At 35.2% G+C, this 20,933-nt stretch overlaps 2 protein-coding genes across 5 annotated transcripts in view; one reads left to right on the top strand and one right to left on the bottom strand.

The window, feature by feature from the left end:
• LOC127849744 (PHD finger protein 12-like) overlaps positions 1 to 20,933 on the bottom strand; it is a 302,244-nt gene that overhangs the window by 249,229 nt on the left and 32,082 nt on the right. For 2 of the 3 annotated variants that reach the window (XM_052382497.1, XM_052382508.1), the window contains exons 11-15: positions 18,211 to 18,354; positions 16,846 to 16,941; positions 15,321 to 15,403; positions 14,118 to 14,318; positions 8,390 to 11,595 (exon numbers count right to left, since the gene is read on the bottom strand). In XM_052382497.1, coding sequence (XP_052238457.1) covers positions 11,374 to 11,595; positions 14,118 to 14,318; positions 15,321 to 15,403; positions 16,846 to 16,941; positions 18,211 to 18,354 — 746 coding nt within the window. In that variant the 3' untranslated portion in view covers positions 8,390 to 11,373. Of the gene's footprint in view, positions 1 to 8,389; positions 11,596 to 14,117; positions 14,319 to 15,320; positions 15,404 to 16,845; positions 16,942 to 18,210; positions 18,355 to 20,933 lie in introns of those variants that run through there. The other variant, XR_008034962.1, reaches the window with a different exon arrangement.
• Positions 3,110 to 6,676, top strand: LOC127849764 (inner centromere protein-like). 2 transcript variants are annotated; one of them, XM_052382518.1, is made up of 2 exons: positions 3,110 to 3,879; positions 5,134 to 6,676. In XM_052382518.1, the coding sequence occupies exons 1-2, from the start codon at positions 3,153 to 3,155 to the stop codon at positions 6,081 to 6,083; spliced, it is 1,677 nt and encodes a 558-aa protein (XP_052238478.1). In that variant the 5' UTR covers positions 3,110 to 3,152; the 3' UTR covers positions 6,084 to 6,676. The 2 variants fall into 2 exon arrangements, with proteins under 2 accessions (XP_052238478.1, XP_052238484.1); XM_052382524.1 differs by having other exon boundaries at positions 5,620 to 6,675.

Below are 20,933 nucleotides of genomic sequence, written 5' to 3'. Positions count from 1 at the left end.
AACCAACACAAGGGCACACTAAAATCAAACCTTGTTTTGTTTGCTAGTATAGTTTGTTGTACTTTGCTAAATGAAGCGAAAATGACGGATTGGCGACAAAAAGATGAATGAGCATATGTCCGTACATCCTTTTTTTGGGAATCGATCGAGTAGTTGATTTCTAGACCAGTAACGTCACAATAAACAACATTTACGTGATCGAACGATATAATTTGATGATTCTCTGGGCTATTACGTTTAAATATTGAAACAATTGCTAGTTAGCTAAGATTTCGAGACACACATATTGTGTTATGTTTTTAAAGTTGTTGAGACTGAGAAAGACCAGATCGTACAAAAAGTATACGTCCTATAACTGTATATATATACAAGGACTTCATACCGTTAAAGAATGAACATAAATATTTCAAATGCTCTATTCGTGGCAGTTATCATTGGAATAACAACACCTCTGGATGGAGAAGGGCGTACGTATTTATACAGTTTTCTACTATATTTTTTTCACCGGCCTTTTTTGTTTTATATTAAAATAGCATTAAATAAATTAAGTTGGTAACCCCAATCACACATGTTATCTGTCAAATTGGGCATACCAAACAAAATGTCTTGGTATATTTTTCAATTTATTTGATGCAAAAATATCTTTACAAAAGCCTTTGTTTTTAAAATTACAGTTGACATTAAAAGTAGTGATTTTGCTTCTTGTTATACATATTTTAATTTTCTTTAGGGAAAATGGGACAAAGCATCGGAACTTAATTAGAGTTTATACATTATTAATATTATACCGGCATAATGCCTTTGGTGAGTTTCTTTAACTTCATATAGATTGATAAAACAACTAAAACAACAATAACATGGAACAAGTAATGGTATTAAACATTTTGGCCAATCTTTTTAAAATTAATCTTAATGTCTAACTGCCCAGTAAAAAGTATGTCTCACGGCCGGTCATTAGTTTGTATGTAATTTTAAAAGGCATTACATATGTATTTGTCAGGTAAGCCGACTGTTTAAAAAAATACCACTGATTTCGAAGCGTTTGACACCGAACGTTTGGATATTTTTAAATGTTCAGGCTGATTATGTATAAAGTGAAAAATCCATATTTACTTATCCAATTTAAGTTTGTATACGTGTATGTTCACTTGCATGATGAGTATATTTGTGTTACTATGATATGGTCAGTTGTGAACAGAGACCGGACACACATATTTCATGATATTTTTATTATTCTTATAATTTCAAATTCCCAATTATAACGTTTATAATAAAGTCTTATTTACAATAGACAACAAGTTACGATTTCACCAGCATAAATGGATATTAATTGTGTTCATGTTATTTTTTTTCATTTCTAGTCGGTGGAGGAATTCAAACCCGAGGTAAGATATAAGTATACGTGTATTTGAATGTGTTTGCATATACACACGTTAGAATGTACACTTTCTACGTGTGTGTGTATATACATGTAAAATATATGTCAGTCCCAGATAAGCCTGTGCAGCCCACACAGGCTTATATGGGACGACACTTTCCGCTTTCATGATATTTTTCGTTTCATGAAAGTCTATTTTTAGAAAAATCAATTTTAGGCGGAAAGTGTCGTCCCTGATAAGACTGTGCGAACTGCGCAAGCTAATCTGGGACGACACTTTACGCACATGCATTAAACCCCTTTTCAATTGTTTTTTATGTGTTTCATACAGTATCAATATACAAAAAATAATAATATAATTTTATCTATTTTGAAACATTTAATTCTTCTGTATCTGTTTAAAACTACATTATATTTATTCGACACGTATGAGAAAAAGTATAGAGAGTTGCGTGGACGTAGGTTGTGCACTCCCACATATTATCGCTATTCATGTTTCAAGCAGATCTATCAATGGAAACACGTTACCGTTAAAGTAAAACAACGCTCACACATAGAAAGGACGGAGGGAAGAACGCATGTAAATTACGTTTATTAATTAATACGTAACCTGTGAATACAGTAAGCATATTAATTACCATCGCATTACGTCATTGCAAACGAATTAACCTCTGCATGTTTACGAACGTTTAGAGGCTTGTAATGTAAGGATGGTATCGTGCTAGTCAGTCACGTAAAACGCGATGTGCGCAACCACGCATATTCATCATTTGAAATGTTTGAAAGAAGCCTTTGCCGTTGTTACATCTATCTTCATGATGAATTTGTTGATTTGGCTCAAGTTCGGTCCACACTAGATAATGCAATGGCGGTGTGACCCGCGCACAATTTAACTATTAAGTAGCAATTCATTTCAAAATATAATTATGTCGTATTTGAATTTATCAAGTAGCAAAAAAAGTCGGATTAACACTATTAATAACTTTAATAACACTTATTTTATTTAATTTTTTATGGAAAAACATTTCGTTCAACGAATATTGTTCGGTAAGGCAATGAAATATGAAAGTTCTACAGTAGCTGCATGTTTAATAGCACAAAGCACACTCCTATATCCACCATTTTACCAAAATGACTATGTGGATGACATCTCGATTGAATTCTATATAAACCGCAATTTGCTGATGTTTCATGATTCATGAACATTTTATAGAACTTGTTTTTTAACTTATTTTTTTTTACAATAAAAGGAACCGAAAAACGATGACGGCTCACAAATAACTTGCATTATTTATTTTTAAATACAATATTTTTTAAAAATAAATAATGAATCATAATTAAATAATTTTTTTAATGTACTTTCAAATCTACAGGTGATTGTATATTGAACATAATTTCATATTACCAGTACATGTTCTTGATTATTAAAAAAAAATATGTTCTCCATTTTCAATTGCTTATGCCGACCCTACGCATTATTGCTGAGTGTATTTGTTTTTTAACCAGTATATGATCACGATCTACAAGCATAGTTTTTTTTGAGGTCACTCTATCGTAAAGTATGATTTAAAATAAAAATATCTAAAGATTACTTAATATTAATTGATCGTTAATATATTGTTAAAAACGCAATATTTGTTACTTAAAAAAAGAATGATGGACATAATGCTATGCTTGTTGCATTTATTACATGAGTTCAATCGTTGCAGCAAAACGCGAGGTACCGTCCTGGTTCAAAGCATTTCAAGTACAGCGAGAACAAAGTCTGAAACTGATGGGAATCACCATTCCATCGACCACACCTCAACCTACGCCAGACCCGAGAATCTTTGAGGAACAAAAGCGACGAGCGCAAGCATCAGCCGAACAAAGGCGAATAGCTAAACTACTAGCAAACCGAATGAAAAAGGAACAGGAACTTGTGGAACAAAAGAGAAAAGAACAAGCACTCGAGGAGCAAAAGCTGAAAGAACAACAGTTAGCAGAACAAACGAGACGAGCACAAGAATTGGTTGAGCAAAAGCTTAGAGAACAACAAATGGCAGAACAAGCGAGACGAGAACAAGAACTGGCTGAGCAAAAGCTTAAAGAACAACAAATGGCAGAACAAACGAGACGAGAACAAGAACTGGCTGAGCAAAAGATTAGAGAACAACAAATGGCAGAACAAAAGAGACGAGAACAAGAACTGGCTGAGCAAAAGTTTAGAGAACAACAAATGGCAGAACAAAAGAGACGAGAACAAGAATTGATTGAGCAAAAGCTTCGAGAACAACAGCTAGTAGAACAAAGGCTTCGAGAACAACAAGAACGACTGGATCAAATGCTTAAAGAACTTCAGCTCACGGAGCAACGGCTTAAAGAACAGCAACAACTGGCGGAACAAAGGCTTCAGGAACAGCAGCTACGTGAAAAGATGTTAGCAGAGCAAAAACTGAAAGACGAGAAAAAGGCGGAACAAGAACGTCTGAGGGCCGAACAGCTACGTTTGCAGCAACAAAGTGAGTGCTTAAACGTAATATTACATTTATTATTCGGGGAGCATTCGAATGTTCAACCGTTCTGATTCTTCAAGAGAACGAAACAAGCGTTGTCTAATTAAGCTTTTGTCTCTGTATACTGTGTTTGGATTGCGCGGTTAAGGACTCTCAGTCCGTTAAATGGCATACACGTCAAGACCAAGTTTGATACAGAAGAATGCGCGCAGTTAAAATGTCTAAGTCCCACATTTTAAATCCGGTCTTCTCAGAAATAAATGAAATTAATATGATAGGGTGGGAATACAATCATTCAATCCTTAATCCGAATTGCAATGTACTAAAACAGCTGGCAGTTTGTTTGTCTACGTTGTGCCTTTTTAATACAGTTTAGCTCTTAAAGTCAGTCAGTTTTCACGAGAACGGTTAACTCTTAGACGTGATAAACCTGATTCGATAATCTTAAATGCAATAGAAACCGCTAGGTAAGCTTATGATAGTTTACCTATCTGAAAGTGATATTATGGGCATCTAACAGTTTATAGGTGTCTATCGCAACCGTTGTTTATTTTTGGTGTTTTCACTTCATATACACATATATTTATTAATGCAGCGTAAACATACTAAAACAATATCCCGGAAAGAGAAAAATAATGTATTTGAATATCAACCGTTCTTTCGTTTGACGACTGATCATGCATGTACGATGTGAACCTAAATTTAGTTTAAGTGCAGATTCGTTCATACGACACAAAGACACTATATTGTTTTACGGATCATTTCGGCTTAGAGGACTGGATGAGTGATGCAAAATATATAATATAAAATATATTTTTTATTAACAACTGGTAGCAAGATGAGTTGCAGATAATTGGTCATTAACCATATTTTAACTAACTCTTTTGACCTGTTAATTCTTTTCAGCTCAATTCAAAAGTGAACAATGCCCATAATATCACTTTAAAGATAAATTATTAGCCATTCGCTCTTTCTTTCAAGCTGACTTTATCCATTTTAGCCCTCGTGCCTCTGGCAAATATAATACATTTTCGTCAAGACTCTATGTTTTGTATGAAGATGGTGGACACCTGTTTATATTGTTTTGCCAATTTACCTGTTATATTAATGATAACAATCTCAATAAAAAAGGCGTTGCTTTGTTAATGCAATGTCTGCTATGCTGTTCTTCCTTCTTGCGTTGAAGAAATAACAATTGTGTTGATACTAACGCTAACAGTTTACACATTTCTTACATTGATACGCATTTATTAACTCCAGGTTCGAAATCCAAATTAAAAGGTGATGGTATCAGCCTTCATGTGTATAACGAGCTCAAAAGGAAGGAACATGAGTTAGACGCAAAACTTGCTGCCGCAGAGAGGGCTATTGAAATTAACTCCCAGCTGTCTGACAAAAAAGTGAGAACTCAGGTCATAGACAGCCTCCATAAAAATGTGCAGCAAATCATGAACTCAATTCAACTCCTTCTCCAAACTATTGCAAAAGCTGAAGGGAGTGATTCTCAAAATAAAGCGGCTGCAGGCAATATTACAATTTCATCTGAAATCCCGATCTCGGATAAAACAAACAACAAATACGATACAAGTCATGAACCAAACTCAAACACAAACATAGGATTCACGATCGATGAAATGCCAATAATTGATCTGACTGGTTTAGACTTTCCACGGAACCAAGTTGCCGATTTACCGGGAATTGGCATTCCGGTACATAATCCTAAAGACAATTCTCTTGGAATTTCAGATGAGCTCCCAACTGGCCAAGGAACTCCGTGGGACCCAATGTCGGGTGTGCCTATAGGAGGGTCCATCTTTGGTCCGAGTGGTGAATCTTCGGGAAATGGTGGATCAAATGGTATTACCAACACGAATCCAGTAGATCAACCGTTTGTACAAGGAACACCAATAGGCCCTAATACCGGCGAGCCTCTGGGACCAGTTTCACTCGGTGAACCATTAGGTCCAAATGGTGGTTTCGCCCCTGGAGAAGCGGTTGGGGGCGGACAAGAGGCGCAGTTTAAAGATATCAACTTGAACGAGATTCTTACGCCAGGCCCCACCGGAAGAGGATCGGATTCAGGAATTCGTACAATGAGTGGTGAGCTCCTTCCTCAAACGCAATCGAAGAATCCTGACATCTCTAAGACGTCATCAAGCACGCTACTGGGGCTTCTGTCGGGTCTACAGACACGACTGCGACCAAAATAAGCGATTGCATCAATTGTAGTTCAAGTGTTTCCTTCATTTGTGCGATGTTATGTTTAAAGCGAGATTATACGATTTGTATATGTGTTATATTGTAATATATTGATAAAAATATGTTACAATAACAAAAAATAGGCAAGAAAAATTATACAGTCAAGACCAATTTCATAAATCCAGCAAAGACAAATTAGCGCCCCGAGCCGATTGTGAAGAAGATATTTCGTACATATTTTCCTACAATAACCGAAGCATTTTTTTTAATTAGGATCGGAGTTAGTGTTCGTGTGTCGTATGAATAGATATCGTTGCAGGAATTTAAAATCATCCGTTAAACTAAATTGAGATTCACATCGTACATTCATGATATACATGCTGGCGAATTCGACTGTACAGACATTTTCGATTTCGGAATTAAATATCTGGCTTATTTCGCTTTTTCCAACACATGTTTTTCTTAACTTTTATTTTAATGTATATTGAAATATATGTATAAGTTTTTTTTACACATTTTATATAAATTCATAAATATTTGACAAAATCTTATAATCTCGTTTTAAAACAAATCAGAATTACATGGCACAACCACAGGTGAAGGGCGCGTGGCCAAGTCACTTTAACACTATCAATTTGTCATAAAACATTTTTTATCATATTGACAAAAAAATAAAAAATTCTGATATGTTATATATAACATATCAGAATTTTTTTTTTTTTGTCAATATGAAAAAAAATGTTGTTTTATGACAAATTGATAGTGTTAAAGTGACTTGGCCACGCGCCCTTCACCTGTGGGCACAACTGACTTAAAATCGCTTTAACGCGTACATGCTGTTTTTCACATACAGTATTGAAAGCAACGAGTCATTTCTTTTTATAAACGTTTTGAATAATAAAAAAATACATTTACCATTCGTTTTTTTTTAACTTTTGTTCAGCGTATATATGTTAACATTTTAAACTTCTTTGTGTGTGTTGAATTCTTAATGTTGTTAATGCGATCTATTAAGCTTTGGAACATTACTTAAATGTTATTGGCCTATTATAATGTAGCACGTTTCTAGAAGACTTCACCGCTGTGTAGCAAATTTCCAGTACCATATTTCGTCATTTAGCACGTTTCCAGTTCACTCTTTTGTCATATATATCACTTAACAATACACTAACAGTATGTGTTTAAGTGTCGCCGCCAGGTGTTATTCTGAATTTAACCAGAGTATCACTTAAAAGATTTTACGCGCATAGCTTACAAGTTCTTGGAACGTTTGCGACCATAAAATAAATTTGTTTCTGGTGAGACTGGACATAGAGCCGATTGTATTCTTTTAATGGATATTTTATTTTTAAATACAGCCTACACCACTCTTTGTCATACTAGTATTATTTGAAAACCCTACGTATGCTCAAGACTGTTTAAAAGATTGACCTAGAATTATTACATTTTTACCTAGGTGTTGTACGCGACATCAGACCATCATGCATCAACCAATTTGAAATTCGGTACATCACATACTTGAGCTCAACACAATATTCACGCTTGATTACTTCTCTTTGACCCGGAACCTAGCACCTTAATCTATCGTATACCAATAGCTTAAAATGAATGTCAGTGAAGATAAATGTAACCATTTTACCTTTAAGGCTTTCAATAGTAAGGAAACATTTTTTTTTGTTTTTAAATTATATTTTGCACACTTGCGGAAACCAACGCTGATCGCTTCTACCAATTTGAAAACCCAACCAATTTGCTGGAGTTACGCTTCAGACAAGTCTTATGTTTGATTTCTTATAAGGGTTTTTCTTTGAATTGCGACCTTGGACTTTGACATGCGCCCGGCACTACTTCCCAATCATGGTATACCCTTCTGCGTGTTATCTGCTTTTCAATTTGTGCTGGAAAATGTGCTCAAGATGAATGTCTTACAGTTGACACTAAGGGCCTCGGTAATATGTGGGATACTCTGGTCCATCATATCCCTTCAACCTTGTTATTTGAAATTGTATCGATGCTTAATACAGATATGGGTTGATTTCTTATTTATATTTTACCCTGGACCTAAAAAAGGTCTTGACCCGGCACCAAAGGCCTGGTTCCTGTCAGTGACATTCCTGTCTCACCATACTAATCTATGATGTTATTCTGTGTTAAGGAAAGTTTAACACACTGGAAAATATCATCAACATTGTCAAAGAATTTGTTGAATACAAAGACATGACCTAAATATTAGATAGAATAGGAACATCACTGGGCAGTGATGCCACATAAACGAAGATTTTCGTAAGGATTTCAAATACTATCACAAACACGCCAATAAATTTGACTCGTAAGTTCATTTAATATCTACAATACAAAATGTACTCAGATACACAGGTAAGTGTACAGACTCTCTGTAAAATCTACAATTTGATGAGCTATGTACATTGTCATGATAGGAAATGGGTAAGTACACAATGATTAAGGACCAAACGGTAGCAATGCCGACAGAAGTTACCAATTACAACGCCAGTGTTTGTTTGATTCATGAAAAACCTGAGATCACAAATTACCTCAACTATGAGGCACTGAAAATCTGTAGATGCTTGTGTAGGTGTTGTGTGATTACAAAGAAATAGGTTTGAATGTCAAAATGAATGAAAATTGGAATGAAGAATATTGAACATTTGAACGTCTTTTTAACAAAGTACAAGGAAATACATATCAAATTAACAATTCATAAAATTAAAGGCTGGTTATAAAATGGTTTATGATTACTCATGCAGATTTTTTTATCAACTCACTCGAATAGAAACTAAATCTATGGCTGAACAGACTTGTACCATAAATTAAAATACAAAAGTGCCCGTGATTGGATTCTGAACATAAAAATTAGCCTCACCTGAGTGGATAAAATAATAAAATATACATAATAAATAATAAACTAAAAACAGCAAACCATGATGTGCACGAGAATACTAAGCTGCAAAGCTACAGATCCATCCTCTTAAGTTATATAACTTTATAAGAAGGAAAATAACATGGAGATTGACTTTACATTAAGCTACAGAAAAAACGCAGCCCACACAAATATGGGACACAAATATAAGATATATAGTGATTTCTTAAAAAAAAAAGAATGTACGTATTCACTTAAGGTAAGGTGGTTTAGATTGCATTGATGATCTGTTCATAAATTTTACAAATAACATAACTTACATCACAAGAGATACAAGTAAATGTGTTATGTTCTGAGAAAACTGGGCATAATGCATGTGCATACAGCATCGTCCCAGATAAGCCTGTGCAGTCCGCACAGGCTAATCTGGGACGACACTTTCCGCCTATATTGGATTTTGGCTAAAAAGAGACTTCATTTAAACGAAAAATGTCATAAAAGCGGAAAGTGGAGTCCCTGATTAGCCTGTGCGGACGATACTGTACGCACATGCATTATGCCCAGTTTTCTCAGAACGCGACTCAAATAATACAAATATCAGAACAGAGCCACATTAAACTTTACTGTTGTCCTTAATTTGTTATCCCTGAAAAATCACATTTGCTCAATACTCATTTATACAAGTCCTATTTCACACTATATATATTTGTTCACTGTTGAAAAACAGCTTTCTTACAAATGTTTAAATGAAAGTTCATAAGGATGTTAAGTATTAACTGAATACTGTCTAGCAATGTTTTGTGTCTCAATCAATAAATATAAATGTAACGTTCAGCGACCACTACAAAGGAAGCAGTGTATGCAGCCAATAAAAGATTTGAGATCAATTACAAAGTAATGTTTCATGATAACAAAATTTCTGTCAACTTCCAATGGTTAATTCTACATCAAATAAAGACAGTTGTCGTTATTTAATATCAACATTACACATAACAATTCTGTCCAATATGTATGATATGAAAGAGAAATGAGTTAAAAGAGCCACATTCTAAGCAAACAGGTCTTAATGCAGGTGCTTTAAATGTCGTCCCAGATAAGCCTATACAGTCTGCACAGGCTAATCAGGGTCAATATACAGTCTGCACAGGCCAATCATGGTCAATATACAGTCTGCACAGGCTAATAAGGGTCAGTATACAGTCTGCACAGGCTAATCAGGGTCAATATACAGTCTGCACAGGCTAATCAGGGTCAATATACAGTCTGCACAGGCTAATCAGGGTCAATATACAGTCTGCACAGGCTAATCAGGGTCAATATACAGTCTGCACAGGCTAATCAGGGTCAATATACAGTCTGCACAGGCTAATCAGGGTCAGTCAGTTTCCTCCTTTTATAATTTCATAAAAGCAGAAAGTTTTATCCCTGACTAGCTTTTGCAGACCAAACAGGCTAATCTGGGAAGACGCTTTTGGCACAAGAATTAAGCCCTGTTTTCACAGAGTGCCGATCAAATCTATTATTCCCTGTTAACTGGAAATAAATGAAGGGTTACATAGCCCCACTTAAATTATTTGAATCTGCCACACTTGATCCAACTCTTTGATAGCAAATTAAATACTTGGTACATAATATATAACAAGGGGGACCTACTATTAAATTTGACTTCTCTATGCGAATTTGATAATAAATCAACAATCTTTGTCCTACACACGTAGAAATATCCTAATCTACAGAGAAACGACTGTTATGTGTTGTATTAAAAGCAAGCACATTTAGAATTAGATTGGGAAAAAATGTAAAAATTCTTCGCTGAGCTTAATACAAACTCAGCTTGAGAATTTCTTTCTGTGTCTAGTGAAAGGGATATTACAAACTTTCCATCTTAAACTATGTATACAACTAGTAAATGTTTTGAAGCTGAACAATTTGTCCATATACTGCATGAAATATTAGGAATGGTCCTGGTATTAATACATTAATCTTTTTTACTACGACAGTGAATATCAACTTCATCAAAGACTCAGCCAAATATATCAAATGTCAAAAATCGGTCCAATTTTCTACCCTACAACCATATCCAAATTTGTTTCTTAGATCTTTCACTACAAACGATTAGTAACTTCTCAGCTGCAAATAGTCAACATTTTCTAAAAAAGATCTAAAATGACTAGGTGTGCTAATGTGTTCAATTAACACAGATCTGTACACAATAACACAAATTACAAGATATATGAAGGTGACACTAAGCACTTGCAAGAATTACTTCTGTTTCCTAAACATAAAGAACCCATTTTCTATGTGTTGAGTATAACAAGTCCTTAAATTTTAAAATGACAATTAACCAGAGATAAAAAATATCACTTAACATGCTGATTTAAAAAACTAATCACATAACAGTAACATATGGAAAAACACTAGCACTATGGTCCTCCCTTTAAATGAGATTTTAAGAGTGACATAGATTCTCGTTTGACTCCATGTATAGGCTGCGATCCAGCGTGGTCAACGATGCTGAACACGAACTGTAGACACCCCAGTTTGATGTAGCTGCCGTGATGAAGTATCGCAGTCCCTTCCCAGCCTGCCCCGCTGCCTCCTATCATGCTGGAGCTGCTGCCTTTACAATTACACCGTACCCGCAACTGAAAGAAAGAATTTAGATATAGGAGAGTCTATCAGCAATAGAAACTCACTTTTTATCTTAACTCTTTATACTTCTTAGATACGTATTTTGACGCCTTTGTAGACCCTTGAAAAGTTACATTTAATTAAATACATTTCTTACAAAATTCAAGTTTTAAAGAAATCATTTCCAAAACTTAGTTACTGATGAGCAGCGAACAGCATAAAACCTGCGGGTTACTCAGAGCTGTTCTGGTTTTATGCTGGTTGCAAAAGCCATTTTCACTTAGCTTCAAAGGGTAAAGTACTTTGGTTGGCAGAAAAAATGAATAAGCACTCCAAGACATCAAATACACATCACGAGTATATAATACTTGTAAAAAAATAAATCACACAATTGTCCAGTCAGACTACAAACTTTTGAAATTTACTTGAGGGGACCTAAATTTACTCAACCTAGGCAAACAAGAAGCCACTCATTTCTATCCCTGAATATAAAACATTCTTTGGCAGAGTTGTTTATTATTGTTAACAGTAGTTACAGGTACACTAAATATAAGGCTGTCTGGTATAAATATCTACACAACTATTTATTTATTATTTGATCATATCACATCCTTTTTTTATTTTTTCTCACCTACTGTAATTAGCAAAAATAATTATTTTTTGTGACTCTATAAATTTTCAGACATACAGGTTTCCGCCAACAATAAATGTCTCTTAATTTTCGAACAGTATATTTTAATGTTTTTTTATAAACAGACTTCGACCCTGTTTTTTCTTATATTGTGACACTTCGATCATGGATTTTTACAACAGGATTATGGTCATAAAACCTTGCAGATTCACACCTGAGGGCCATGGACCATTACATTTGCGTTATTGGATAAATAACCATGAATACCGGTAGAAAGTAATAGATTTACTCAACAGCATTTGGAACAGTGTCGCCCAATTATGGAAGCAGAATGTTTTCTGTTCTAATGTTTTTGTTCAATATTTTTTCTGGCAAGACGTAAGCAAATTTTTAAAGATGTTTTTATTTTTTAAGAAGAAAAAGAAGTTATGCAAAAGAATATAATTGTCTATTGATTTAGTGCATTTACCAATACAATTATAAATTTCTGACACCTTAATTTTTGTCTCTAATTTTTCGGACGCCTGGAATTTTTGAATATTTTTTTATATTAGTTTTGGGACACGAAAAAATGTTTATTTTAAGTGTCCGAAACATAGAAAATTATGGCATGTATTGCTATAAGAAAATACCATAAACAGGATACCAGACATGGCGAAAGACCATCGCAATTTACAGGCCACACTGGCCTACAGGATAATTTATAGGCAAGTAGTAAATTTCACAGGTCTCAGTTTTAAGTGTGTTATCCTGTAAGAACATTGCAAAGTAAATTCAAAAAGGGCATTTTAATGCATGATTTTTTTAAGAAAAGGCACATGAATCTGATTTAACACAGATCCACAAACATATAAATAAAATAATGTTAGTTTCCATTTTCGAACAATAATCTTGTTAGATGTATTTTTCTTCGGGAGTAGAATGGACTCCAAATTACAAACACTAGTCTTGTGATATTCAATAAATACATTTATAATGACAATTTATAAATTGTGTCTAAAATGTATTCTACGTTGTTGAATGACACACGCATTTCATTAATGTTAATTTGATTTTTGTTGTCTATTTCTTTGTATTGTCCCCATCTTGGAATATTTGCAACTTGCAAGCAACGCAATGTAAAATGGTCGATGACTTGGTAAACTAATAGTTAAGCAAAATGTTGTTTGGCGATAATTTGAGATGCTTCGTAAACATGCTGCAGTGTACTACTGACTCACAAATAGGACGAAAATTAACTTTTTATACTCAGAAATATCATAACCCGGAAACCAGAAAATAATGTTGGTGTGAAAACGGCAAGTTGGTTACAATCTTTGAAAGCAAAAATGTGTTTTTAATTGTTTGTCGGCATTGTCAATGGACTTTTGCCATGTCTGTTATACAAGTTTAATTTACTCCAAAAACCTGGCATATTGTTTCACCCAATCATTTTAGTCAACTAAAAATGAAATGAAGTCTGCATAGGCTTATCTGGTATGACATTTTTCAACTCAGGGCCCTCAATCTGTCAAATTCACGGCCGAAATTCGGTCGCATTCCCCCACCTGAAAAGAATACTTTTTTCCCCTTTTTTGGGGAAAAATTCCCCCTAAAGAATTTTTTTTTTTTAAATAGATAGATTTGTCTCATGATTATTATATATCAGTTCTTTTTTAATTTAATCTTGCCAAACATACTTAATTATGAAAAAAGCAATGAATATAGTGCAAACATGTACAAATGTAATAATTAGAGAGCAAGTAAAAAAATCCCCCAAAAAGGGAAATGCCGCGAAAATTCCCCCTGCTATGGGTAGCGACCCGCTTCCTCTAAAATGGGATGCCACTCTACACATGCATTAAGCTCAGTTTTGCTAGAATAATCCCATATTATATTTTTCCAGTATCACTACTACACACTTACATCAGAAGCCCGGGACGTTGTCAGCCTCTCGTCAGCCTTCATCTTGGGTTTGTGCTGCTTGTTCAGATGCCGTACCGCGGCTACCACAGCTGAGGGCTGAGGGGTGGTGGCAGGCTTGTCAGAGAAATCACAAGAGTAGAGCACGTTGTCCACTGTGGTACCATGCTCACTGTAGTTCAGCAGCTCATAATGCTTGCTGGTCTGTGGAAGTTTCAAACATTACTTCAATATTTATGAAATTGGAAGTTTCTTATGTTTCGAAATACATGCTCACAAATATATTTCATAAAATTCTCTTTAATAAGTCTTCTTAACAATTCACATTCATGCTTACTTTTTGGAATCAATATTTATAACAAGCGAGCAATGCTTACCATAGAGCTAGTTTTTAACCCCACTTTACACATTTGACCTGGCAACCAAGTTTTTGGACGCATCTACCCAGATTGAAACTTCCCCTAAGTATCCCACGATCAACATTCGGACTATGTTTCATCAAGTTCATTAACCTTGCTCCTAGTGTGTATTAAGACATCTTGTTTTAAGAATTGAACTGGTGACCTAGTTTCAATATACACATGAACCGGATTTAAATTGACCTGAATATTTCTAAGACATTTTTACCATGTTTCATCAAGATTAGATAAAAAATGTGGCCTCTGGAGTGATAATGAGCTTACAGTTGATGATGCAAGCTGCCACACTTCGTGCTCAGTTTATTAGTAAAAAATAAAATGAATGTTTGTACAAAATGTATACTGAACTAACAATTATATCACAACCTTTTTCTGAATTTGGATAACAGGTGTGTTTTTTCACCTTGTTGGCAACAGGGCTGGGTCCCTTTGGATTGTGAAAAAAACGGTAAAAATTGGGAAATTAGTGTTGTTGTTGTGCTAAAAAATGCTTGAACATTGAGTGTTTAATTATATTTACTAATGTTTAACTTATAGCACTAAATTGGATTTAGATGAACTTGATATTGAGATCTAAAAAAAAAATATTAATATTTTTTGAAACCTTCCAATTGGGACATTCTTGTTTCTATTAAGAATGAGGCCGTTTACCGGCCCCAAATTTGAACGCAAAACAAACACTTGATAAGAAACTCAATCTTAACAAGGCTTAAATAAGAAACAAGCAATTGGCATGAAGTTAGGAAGGTAATGTCATATTAAATACAAAATGCAGCAAACTACAAACCTCATCATAGAAGATGAAAGCATGTTTTGCAGAGATAAAATTGCACTGCCCGTAATGGCGGAGACAAACATCCATATCTGCACCTGAAGGACAGAAACATCAGGGGGCTGAGTAGGTGGTAGTATACAGATATGAGATATCAGGGGGCTGAGTAGGTGGTAGTTTACAGATATGATAAATCAGGGGGCTGAGTAGGTGGAAGTATACACATATGAGATATCAGGGGGCTGAGTAGGTGGTAGTTTACAGATATGAGAAATCAGGGGGCTGAGTAGGTGGAAGTATACAGATATGAGATATCAGGGGGCTGAGTAGGTGGTAGTATACAGATATGAGATATCAGGGGGCTGAGTAGGTGGTAATACAGATATGACATATCAGGGGCTGAGTAGGTGGTAGTATACAGATATGAGAAATCAGGGGGCTGAGTAGGTGGAAGTATACAGATATGAGATATCAGGGGGCTGAGTAGATGGTAGTATACAGATATGAGATATCAGGGGGCTGAGTAGGTGGTAGTATACAGATATGAGGGGGCTGAGTAGGTGGTAGTTTACAGATATCAGGGGGCTGATTAGGTGATAGTATACAGATATGAGATATGAGGGGGCTGAGTAGGTGGTAGTATACAGATATCAGGGGGCTGAGTAGGTGGTAGTATACAGATATGAGGGGGCTGAGTAGGTGGTAGTTTACAGATATGAGGGGGCTGAGTAGGTGATAGTATACCGATATGAGGGGGCTGAGTAGGTGGTTATACAGATAAGAGGGGGCTGAGTAGGTGGTAGTATACAGATAAGAGGGGGCTGAGAAGGTGGTAGTATACAGATAAGAGGGGGCTGAGTAGGTGGTAGTATACAGATAAGAGGGGGCTGAGTAGGTGGTAGTATACAGATAAGAGGGGGCTGAGTAGGTGGTAGTTTACAGATATGAGCCTCATTCTGACAAAATGGGGCTTAATGCATGAGAAATAAGTGTCGTCCCATACAGGTTTTAGTTGATCTGATTCTGAATACATTATTAAAATTTCAACAAATACACAAAACGTTTACATTGAAACTAGTTTTATCAATGAGAGAAACAATGTTTTGAATGAAAATAATGTCACATAAAATACAACATATACATATAAAACCTGTTAAACATAATATAAACTTATAACATATGCTATATTGCAAATTTGCGACGGGGTTTTGGGTTATAATACAGAGCAGGCTTAAGTTACCTTTCACTTTCAACAAAACCCTGCCCTTTTCCAATTCTAACTAGAGCATTGCTTATTGATGCTCTGAATAAGCTAAGGGTCTACGGGCCCTTTTGCAATAATTAACTTCCTGAAGATAATACAAATATTCTCAAGATCTGAAAAATGGATTTGACCAGATATCAGTTTATAACCATAACCCTCAATGCAATAAATTTCCAGATATCAGTTTTTACACCGTTATCATAAAGACAGTTTTAACACTCTGTTATGTCAGTAAAATAGATAATATCATCAGTGTCAAAATCTGAGACAGGCTACCTGTTCCTATTGCCAAGGTTCTGTAAGGCATAGGAATAGCCTCCCCCCTGCCTGACAGCGGACACAGAACTGCTCTTGCCTGAACTTCCTGCAAACCTGTGAACAGATAACATTAAAACATTCAACTAAACATATGCTGCTTAATTACAATAATGGTTATACAGCTTTAATATCTGATTATGAACATGAGTGCCATGTCCCAAATATGCCAGTTTAAGGGTTTGGGTAACATGAATCAGTGAAAATTTATTTTCTTTTGTTTTATTGTCTTGTTCTTAAGAGTTCAAACAATATGTCCCAATAATTTAACAGCGTATTAAACTGTTTGTTAGACTTAATAGTCGTTTAAAAAAAATCAATCAATTTACAGGGGTGTGATTTAAGAACCGTCTCAGGGTTGGAAAATGCCCTACTCCCCCATGTAAGGTTCATATAAACTCTTGTTTCTATATATATCCAGCAAAGTTAACAACTATTTGTAAAATAAGTTAGACATTGAAAGGGAGGAAATCAGCTAAAAACAGGAAAATCACACCCCTGATTTATCTTATTCCTGTCACATCAAATGTTGTTTCTTAAAGCATCTATAATTAGCTGTCTCTTCAAAGCCTGTCAGACAGAACAACACAATGTCTAAGAGATATTTTGAATGTTGAAAGGTAGTAATCATGCATGTCAGATGAATTGACCTAATTTCTCAAAGGTCTCCATTTTAATGAGGTAACTTGCATGTAGTCTTAATGATGATTTTAGAGTTCAGTTAGTTCAGTACAACTAACTAAAATATCATACATTTTAAACTGACAAACTGTTTCCAACATCTAAATTTCACATTTTTTTTATTTTTTTATTTTAACATTATCTTAAACTGTTCCTTTTGGGGTAATTGCGCAACACTCAACTGCACTATTGTAATAAAAACAGTGTGTTGATCTTGCAAAGGTGTCTTGAATCACTTCACTTTGCTCAACAGCAAGGTTCCAATACACAGGAGTAAAGAGCCTTGACTTTTGTTCCATTTTTGGGATGGTGTGTGGGTGGGCAGAGATGAAATCAAATAGAATTTTAATAGACGTTTACATGTAATCACCACAATTATTGAGCCTTGATCTGGACAAACAGGTATTCGTGCATGTTCTTAACTCGTCTCAAATTAGCATTTGCAGTCCGCACAAATTTTTCAGGGACGACACTTTATATGTCAAATATATCTTTCACAAGAGAGACTTCATTTAACCAAGAATAATTATAAAAGCATAAAGATTCTTCAGTCTGTACAGGCTAATCAAGTACAAACCTGCATGCACATGCTTTAAGCCCAGTTTTCCCAGATATGGCTCAATTTATGTTTACAAGGGTGTGTACCTGGTGTAGTAAGCAGACCGTTGATGGACCCTGAGCGCCTCCTCTCTGACTCTGTGCTGGAGGTCTTACCGGGCATCAGCTGCTGCAGTCTCTGCCAGGCCAGGATCTGTATTAGCTTGTCATCCAGCTTGCTTAGCTCCAGGTCTGAAGTAGCAAGAACAAGACTATTGTCAAGCAATATAAGTCCCCTACCGGCTCCACCATTGTCAGAAATTCCAGATGTTTTATATATATATATTTGTTGCCATAGCAACCAATTTTTTAAATTTAGGAACAAAATGAAATGACCTGCATAATGTCCATATTGCCATCTATCCATGTTTCAAGTTTCATGAAAAAATATTAAGAACTTTAAAAGTTATTGCAGGATCCAGAAAACCACCATTTTCAGCAGTATTTCTAGTCTATTTGTTGCCATAGTTACCAGAATATTTTAAGTGGGAACGAAATGAAATGACGTGCATAATGTCCATTTTGCCATCTATCCATGTTCCAAGTTTCATGAAAAATATTTAGAACTTTTAAAGTTATTGCAGGATAAAGAAAGTGTGATGGACGGACGGAGACAAAACCATAAGTCCCCTCCGGTGAAACCGGTAGGGGACTAATAAGCATAGACAGTTGTGGAGTTGCAATGATGCCAGTGTTGTCTTAGGTATAATTTGCCGATGAAATTCCGTCCAATTCAAAGGGTCAAAAAGTATATATAATTCACAAATAAAGCACAACATTTAAATAATTTATCTGAATAGCATTTCAAGCTGAAACCTTGTTAAGTACAATATTGAAAACACTTATTATCCATTTAAATTATCTGCAAGCAAAAAACAAACCAATTTTCCACTTTGTGTAAAAACAATTTGATTTTTCACAATCCAAGGGCCCATTCCCAGAGTTCACAAAACCATTGGTCCGCCAGTCCTGACCAACAATTTAATTCAGGACTGACAAGTGATTTAACAAGAGGACCATGATATCCCTAGTTCGCTCACCTTTTTTTTTACAAGGCCTTGTTCATTGCTTACCGGTAGTTGAAAATTAAATACTCTAGAGCATATTAGATTGGTTCTCTTCTGTTTACTTTTGCAGTGTGAGCATATGATTAATTCTGATTGAGTACTGTCCATTTGCATGGGTTTTTTGCAATGCAAACATTTGTAAGTAATGCTAATTCTACATGTGTTAACAAGGTTTTTGTAAGATTTGGACCTAGAAATGTGGCCTCTAGTCTAGAGTGTTTACAAGGTTTCTCTATAGCCAAATAAGGAATACTGCACCGCCCACTGGCAGCCATGTTTTTTTTACGGACCAGAACCACTTTTGAACTCAACCAACATATCATCAAGACAAACATTTTGACAAAGTTACATGAAGATTGGGCATGAAATGTGACTTCTACAGTGTGTACAAGGTTTTCTTTTTTTTACCTAATGACCTAGTTTTTGACCCACCATGACCCAGTTTCGAACACGATCGAGGTATCATTGGGAAAAATCTTCTGACCAAGTTTCATGAAGATCGGACGAGAAATGTGGCCTCTGTTTTTCAACAAACCGGAACCACTTTTGACTTCAACCAACATATCATTAAGACAAACATTTTGACAAAGTTACATGAAGATTGGGCATGAAATTTGACTTTTACAGTTTTTACAAGGTTTTTCTTTTTTTTACCTAGTGACCTAGTTTTTGAACCCGCATGACCCAGTTTTAAACTCGATCAAGGTTTTATTGGGAAAATTCTTCTGTCCAAGTTTCATGAAGATTGGACAAGAAATGTGGTCTCTAGAGTGTTAACAAGGTTTCTCAATACAATGTAGCCAAATAAGGAAAACTGCCCCGCTCACTGGCGGCCATGTTTTTTAACGGACCGGAACCACTTTTGAACTCAACCAACATATCATTAAGACAAATATTTTGACAAAGCTGCATGAAGATTGGGTATAAAATGTGACTTATACAGTGTGTACAAGGTTGTTGTTTTTTTACCTAGTGACCTAGTTTTTACTCAGCATGACCAGTTTCAAACTCGATCGAGATATCATTGGGATAAATCTCCTGACCAAGTTTCATGAAGATCGGTCAAGAAATGTGGCGTCTAGTGTGTTTACAAACCAAATGTGGACTACGGACAGACGACAAACAAAGACCGATCACAAAAGCTCACCTGAACAATCAGGCAAGCTAAAAATATCAGTTCAACTGACAGACAAAAAATTCAATCAAAATATTTTTTAAGTGTTCAGAAGTGACATAAATTTCAACAATTCCAGTCTATTTCCATTATGATAAAATTACTATGCCAGTTTCGAGAGCATAAATAATACCCTTTAAACAATCAGTTTGGATCATATGAAAACACAATAAATTATGTTGATATACTTAAAACACTATAATTATATATTTTTGTTTTTAATAATACTAAATAGTACACCACAAGTAATCCAAGCTAAGCTGAATCAACAAACAGATTTTTCTGATTATCTTGGAATGGATAGTAGGCCGGTATGGAATGGACCATTAAAGTTTGGGATGTAATTGAATTTAAATTTAATTCTTCTTTTACCAATCGTATACAAGGATTTTCACAAGTTTTAGCGAGATACCTTCACTTTGAAGACAAAACAGTGACTGAATTCTGGTCATGCCAGTTGCTTTCATTGCCAATTTCGATAATGATTTAATCTCTAATGTTGAATGTTGAAAAATGTGGAACGATTTGCT

Source organism: Dreissena polymorpha, chromosome 1 (assembly GCF_020536995.1).
Source record: "Dreissena polymorpha isolate Duluth1 chromosome 1, UMN_Dpol_1.0, whole genome shotgun sequence".
Lineage (NCBI taxonomy): Eukaryota > Metazoa > Mollusca > Bivalvia > Myida > Dreissenidae > Dreissena > Dreissena polymorpha.
Note: the sequence above shows the minus strand (reverse complement) of the source record. Positions and strands in the feature narration are given on the sequence as shown.

Excerpts from the sequence above, each read along its gene's own strand:
- LOC127849764 (XM_052382518.1), top strand. The coding sequence starts at position 3,153 with ATGGGAATCACCATTCCATCGACCACACCTCAACCTACGCCAGACCCG. Across the intron at positions 3,880-5,133 it reads GCTACGTTTGCAGCAACAAA|GTTCGAAATCCAAATTAAAA; the intron begins GTGAGTGCTTAA and ends TATTAACTCCAG.